Source organism: Oryza glaberrima, chromosome 1, assembly GCF_000147395.1.
Source record: "Oryza glaberrima chromosome 1, OglaRS2, whole genome shotgun sequence".
Lineage (NCBI taxonomy): Eukaryota > Viridiplantae > Streptophyta > Magnoliopsida > Poales > Poaceae > Oryza > Oryza glaberrima.
Genome location: NC_068326.1, coordinates 25,472,951 through 25,479,530, shown reverse-complemented (window position 1 = coordinate 25,479,530; position 6,580 = coordinate 25,472,951). Strand labels below are relative to the sequence as shown.

The 6,580-nt window shown below is 50.5% G+C and overlaps 1 protein-coding gene across 2 annotated transcripts; it reads left to right on the top strand.

Annotated features, from left to right (window-relative positions):
* The first annotated feature begins 251 nt into the window (after positions 1-251).
* On the top strand, positions 252-5,496 carry LOC127782230 (uncharacterized). Of its 2 annotated transcripts, XM_052309344.1 has the most exons (5): positions 252-578; positions 1,384-2,010; positions 3,126-3,435; positions 3,553-3,630; positions 4,801-5,496. In XM_052309344.1, exons 1-5 carry the CDS (start codon positions 484-486, stop codon positions 4,849-4,851), a joined length of 1,161 nt encoding a protein of 386 aa, XP_052165304.1. In that variant the 5' UTR covers positions 252-483; the 3' UTR covers positions 4,852-5,496. The 2 variants fall into 2 exon arrangements, with proteins under 2 accessions (XP_052165304.1, XP_052165297.1); XM_052309337.1 differs by lacking the exon at positions 4,801-5,496 and having other exon boundaries at positions 3,553-4,793.
* The last annotated feature ends 1,084 nt before the right edge of the window (positions 5,497-6,580 follow it).

Sequence of the window (6,580 nt, the reverse complement as noted above, 5' to 3'; positions counted from 1 at the left end):
GATGAGATCACGGAGGCCGCTCGGAATCGGATCTCCTCCTCTCCTTCCCTCTCTGGAGTTTTTTTTTCCTTCGTACGAATGAGCCCGGGAAATTCACACAAATCACCAATCTGCCACGGCCCGCGCGGGGGCAGTTTTGTCAGATCAGAAGCGGTGGCAGAACGGTGAATTGCCACCCGTGGCGGGGGGCAAAACGGGAAGAACGGAAAAGATAAAGCCTCTATTTGGACCCCGACTCTGCTTCCCATCGCCATTGCTGCCCTCCTCTCCGTCTTCCTCCTCCCTCCTCTGTCGCCTGTTCTTCTTCTTCTCACGATTTTTTTCCCCTGTAAATTTCCCGGCGGCTTCTCGCATCTCGTTCATCGTCGTCGTCTGCTCGCGACTTGACGGACGAGGAGGAGGAAGAAGGGAGCGATTGGTTTGGACGGTAAGAAGGGAGGGACGCGCGGGCGGCCGGAGCCGGTGGCCGACGGCCATTTTTTCATGCGTGGCTCCCTGGAGGTCCACGCGATTGGCAGACACGCCGCGTCGCCGTGCGCCCTGAGACTGAAAGCCCTCCCGGCATTGGACATGATGAGGTAGACGGCAGATCTCCAGGCCCTCGAGCCTCTCGTCCTTGTTCGGTTGTTCCTGCGGTTCCTCGTTTCTTGCTCTCTTCTGTGTCAGATCGCTATGTTGTTTCTATGGTTCGCGTTCGGTTTTGTTTTCCTCTTTCGGTTTTTTGTTCGGCTGGTGAAGCGATTTGGTTGATTTGCCTGCCTGCCGGCCGGTGATGGCCGGCCTCCTTGTCGAATTGCTGTCCTTTGTGATTCTACTTGTTAATCTGTCTGATGGTTTTGTTCTGTTCGTTTGATTTTTGGATTTCATGGTGTTGCTGCTGTTGCGGTTCGATTGATCTCTACTTCACTGTTTCTATGCCGGTTTCGCTAATTCGCGTGGAATTCGTGCGTCTCGTTTTGACCCGATTTCATTCTCTCCGTATTTCGCAGTCTTCTGCTCATAATCTCAGTATAATCGTCTTTTGCTTTTCTTGGTTCCTCTCTGGCTGTTTTAGAGTCTGGGTACAAAAGCATCGGATCGTTTGGTCGTTTTGCAACCATGGGTACTCTTTCTGGGATGATGAGAGCCATAGTTCATGTCAGTTTGTTCATGTTCTTTGTGGCCGTGTTCCCTTTCAAGAACTGGTTGGTTTGTTGTCAAATTTTCGGTCATTTTGGTGCCTCCTGTTCAACCCTGCTTCTGTTGCATCTGCAGAGTTCGATCTGTTCGTTTTATTTCCATTCCATGAGATGGTCTGAGAAGGCCCGATTTGCGACTCGCATTTTGTAGCAGATCTCTTTCCTCCGATCAAATCGCTAATCGGCGCGTTTTGATTCACTCCAGGTACCAAAGGCTTAGCCCGGACTGCCTCCCGCTAGCCAACGGCGGCGGCGGAGGAAGCGGTAGCGTGACACGGAAGCCGGCGTCGAGATCCTGCAAGGACGACGATGGCGGCATGGCCGTCGCCGCGGACAGCTCCCGCCTCTCGTCGTACCTCCCGTCGTCACAGCTCGATTCCAAGCCGCTGCGCGCTCGGGCGCCGCAGCCGTCGTCCTCGTCGGCCGCCGCCTGGAGCCCGGCGCGCGACCACGCGCACGCCCACCACAACCACCACCACCACCACCACCACCACCCGTCCGACTCCTCCGACACGGCCTCGCCGAGCTCCAACGGCGCGGGCACCGGTGGCGACGTGCTGCTGCAGTGGGGGCACAACAAGCGGTCCCGCTGCCGGCGCGACGCGTCCTCCTCGGCCAACGCGGCTCCCTCCTCCTCGCAGCGCCGCCAGACCGCCTCCGCCGCCGGCAAGATCCTGCGCCGCTCGTCGGCGCCGGCGGAGAAGCTCATGCCGCCGCCGCCCCCATCCACCACCACCGGGTCGTACACGCGGGGGTCCAACCTGAGGTCCGCTTCGTCCTTCCCGACGCGGTCCGCCGCCGCCGCCGCCGTCGGAGACGCACACCACCACAGGTAACACACGCCTCCTACCTCCACCTCCTCCTCTCCGTCTCGTCTCATATCGATGTCGTGGGGAAGATGACGTCCTTCCTTTTTCCTCGCCTGCATTTCGCTCGGCGACTTTTTTTCTGTTTCCGCTTTTGCCCCTCCGCGGAAACTACCGGGCCGCGCGCTCTCATATTCCTCGTTGGAGTCGTGGTGGCTCTTGCGTTTGTTTTGTTTTGTTGGGTTCGTGGGTTCGTGTCTTCGCCGCGTTATTTATTCGCTTCGGGTTTTTTTTTGGGTCTTCGGGTTTGGGTCTCTTTTGTTTCTGAGCTGTACCGCTCCGTAGAGAGAAGGGTGGGTTGAGTTTGATAAAAGATTCTTTTCTCCTTTTTACTTCACACACTTTTGTTTCTATTAAAAAATTGGAGCAGGTTCTCACCTGATCTAGATCTCTTCGTCTCTCCCCGAATTTTCGTGGTATTTATAACCCTTTTAATTTTTATTTACAATATTTTTCGGAGGATGTTGTGTGTCCGGATCTGGTGTGTGGTACATTGAGGTGGTAACTTTACCTTCCTCTTCCTTGACTAATCTGTAACCCAAGTCATAAGGTCATAGGCAGCAGCACCCGTATTTGTCACACGTTGCATGATGCATGGGGACCCCCATCGAGATCTCCATATCTCGCTGAAATTCGTTGATGGTCATGGTGGTACTCCTTGGTTAGGGCAGCTTTAATTTGGGAGGATCGTTTGGTCGATCTGGTTAATTTGGGGTGTTGGGATGATGATCATCATCATCATATGAATTTGCAGCATCAAGAGGAGGGAGAGCTTGTAGTACTGCTTGTAGGTAGATGGTTATAAATATATCCACATCACAGCTCCCCTCTCTTTTCTTTCTGGGCATCAACAATAGTAGTATAGCTTTTGCTCATAGTGCATCCATCTTGTTGTGGTAGGAGTCTCCAGCAGACCAGTTGTACTACTAGTGAGTAACCAATCCACCCTACCCACCCCTTCTTCCCCTTTACCCTTTCTCTCAACCTCCCAACCACCTCCAAGTCCATCATCACCACCACTAGCACCTGCAACAATCCCCATGATTAACGTCTTGTTTTCTTTCTCTGGTGGTATGATCAGGTCCGCCGTGGAGGAGCGATCAGGCGGCGGGCACAAGCGGTCGCCGGACAAGGCGCACAAGTCCGCCCTGGACGCGGCGCTGCACATGGATTCCAAGAACAACCACCATCACCACCACCACGACTCGTCGGTGACCGCAAACGGCGGCGCCGGCGCCGGCGAGAAGATCGGCTCCGAGCGGTTTGAGCTGCCCCGGATCTACATCTCGCTGTCGCGCAAGGAGAAGGAGGACGACTTCTTGATCATGAAGGGCACCAAGCTGCCCCAGAGGCCCAAGAAGAGGGCCAAGAACGTGGACAAGACCCTCCAAGTATGCCAATCTTTGCTCCGCAAACCGGCCTGATCTTATCTGCTCCGATCCATTCTTGCATCTGTTCTGATCACAGAGCTAACATGTGTCTCGTGTTGCCCCCGATGTGATGTGCAGTATGTATTCCCTGGGATGTGGCTTTCAGACTTGACGAGAGGCCGGTATGAGGTGCGAGAGAAGAAATGTGTGAAGAAGGTATACTCCACTCTGCACCTGGCATTTTCAGTTCATGCATTCTGTGTATTTTTACAGACAAGAAGAGGAAAATTACCTAGATTTAGGGCATCAGTGTCCCAGATTGGTTGGGTCTAATGCAAAAATAAAGCCGAAGAGTAGGTGAATTACTTGCCCTTTTCTTTTAGTTTGGCCCCTTCTCACTCACATGGGGCCCATGACTCGTGATGCTCCGTGTCCTCATTGATGACGGCACGGCACTGATTTATTTGGCTCAGCTTTATTGCTGTGGACGTGGAGATGCAAGCGAACGATCATTCTATTGCCCTTACCTAAAGGAGTCTTCTAGTTCTAAGTTTAGTTGGATCCATTCGTTCATCTTTCTACATTTGTCATGTGCTTTCCCAGGCAAATCTCATTCAAGAACACTACAGTCACAACTCACAACAAACCAGAGTGTGCCACATGTCATAGCAGAAAGAACAAAAAAAAGTCTTGGCCTCTTTCAGTATGGGGCCCAGCTGTCAGCCTCTTATCGTCCTTAGCTAAGCATGAGAAAGAACTGTAGCATTATTACTACTTAGGTGGTGTTAGTTCAGTGCTTAGCTGCGGGTGCGAGATTGTTGACAACTTGATTATTCCGGACCTTGAAGGCTTGAATGCAAGTCGTCGTCGCTGACAAGTAGGGAAGGGCCAACGTGGAGACATGTATCTGTGTCTTTTGTTAGGACCACATGATAATGTCTGGATAGAGCTTGGAATCATAACCATCGAAAAAGAGAAGAAAAAGAAATGGTACAAAGGGTTGGAAAAGAAATTGTGGTGCTGTCTTTTGATCTACTAGTCTGTTTTTCACCTTTTCCGTGATAGGGTCTTCAACTCATTCCCTTTGTTATTAGGAGCATTCAAGCATGCTGTAGTTTAATGAGCTCCTGTAACATACTAACATGCATATATTTTCCAATAGTAACAAGGCCAGCTCGAATCTTGTAACATGAACTCTACTAGTATTGTTTAGCTGACTGGCAGCTATTAAAAACCCCTGATGGTTAGGTTGTGCTTGAGGGTGCTAGATTCTCCTCAAGAATTAGGCTCAGCACATGCACCTAATCACCTAGTAATATCTCCATCCATCAAGGTTTCTGCTTAATCTCGGGCACTAACCGAAAACTCCTGTTTCTGACTATGCAGAGGCGTAGAGGGCTGAAAGGGATGGAGAGCATGGACAGTGACTCGGAGTGACGGCAGCTGGAGGTCAAGCGAGGCACCCAAAGCGAAAGGAGCAATAAGATTGGAGTGGATGGAGATTGGGCCATTGCAATCAAAGTGGATGGGGGGAGAAGTAAGGGCAAGCCAAAGGGAAGGCGAAGGCGAAGAGTGTTTTTTTGTGTAAATGGAGAGGAAAAAGAAGAGGAGGATGTGCCGAGGGCAGGAGGTGCACGCGTAACGCGTTTGCCTCACACACCCTCCTCGAGGCGCCCGGCCCAGCGGAAGTGGTGGCTTGAGACGACGACGACGACTATGCCCCGGGGTGAATTTTTTTCGTTTCTTTCGGGTTTTGTCAGAGCCGGCCACCTGCTCGCACGTCGTCGCAGCGGCGCACAACTTGGTGCCGCGTTTTTCTCCCCGCGAGAGGCCATTTTGTGGTGTAATTTTTTGGGTGGGCTCCGTTGGCCCGGCCGGCCTCGCCTTCCTGTGAGCTTTTGCGGTTTGGTTTGGTTGGAATGGTTACCCGGTGACTCTTGTGCATAGTTCTTTACTATTAGTACTAGTACCATTTTTTTTCTTCTTCTTTCTCCCATTCATTCACGTTGGGCAAGTCTTCGGAACACCAAAAATATTCTGAAAAGGTTAAAAAAATATGAAAGAATCATTGTGCAGTCGCAATGAGGCAGGAGATTCTGAATGGATTCAGTATGGGCCAGGGCCAGGGCTGATGGAGGCTGCTTCGATGGGCCTGGCGCGTCGCGGTCACCTGCAAAGTGCGGTAGTCCCTTGTGACGAGCTGACAAACGTTCGGCATGCCGGACGGACGGGGGCTGAGATATCTAACGAGGATCTTCTACGTCATATATGATGGAAGAATCTGTTACAGAAGTTTGGCATGGCTCGTCTATCAGCCGTGCGATTACACCGAATATTGGACACGTGTCGGCATCTCGCGTGATCAACTTGACCACTATTTCCTTTGGCTTCTTCCTTCGTCCATCAGTTGTGTGTACAGTACTGTTGTGGAAGAGGCGATGATTAAACTCTCCAATCATGTATCCATGTGCTGATGCGTATATGTATGTGCACGTCACATGTGGGCGAGTATGGGAGGGCCGTGAGGGCGAGGAAAGCGTGGTTGAAAAACGCCAGCGACCACGATTTTCCATACGCAACGCCGGCCATTGCTGGTGAAGTAGCTCTTTTTTCCCCTTTTCTTTGGAAAACCCTGTACTACTCTTTACCCAGTTTGCAATATTTTAGGATGGAGGAGTACTCCGTATTTAGTTTAGGGGCGGAGAATTTGAGGGTTTGTTGTTCGGACATGGTACGAGTGGCGAACTGGCGGCGATGGCAGCCATAAACAGGAACACAATTGTCTGTCTGTCTGTATGTTTACTACAGACTGTTTACGGTCTCATGTCCAGCTGTTTGAATTTTGTACCTGAATGTTTTTTTCTTTGGACAAAAAGATGGAGTATTTGAATATTTTGCTCTTGCCAGTGACTTGTGTACTACCTCTGTCCTAAAATAAGTGCAACCATAGATATCCGTGTCCAGTGTTTTGACCGTCCGTCTTATTTGAAAATTTTATGAAAAAATATTAAAAATTTTAGTCACACATAAAATACTATTCATGTATTATCATTTAATAACAATAAAAATACTAATCATAATTATTTTTTAAATAAGATGAAAGGTCAAACGTTGAGCATAAACAGTGTTAAAACTGCACTTATTTTAGAACGGAGGGAGTACTCTA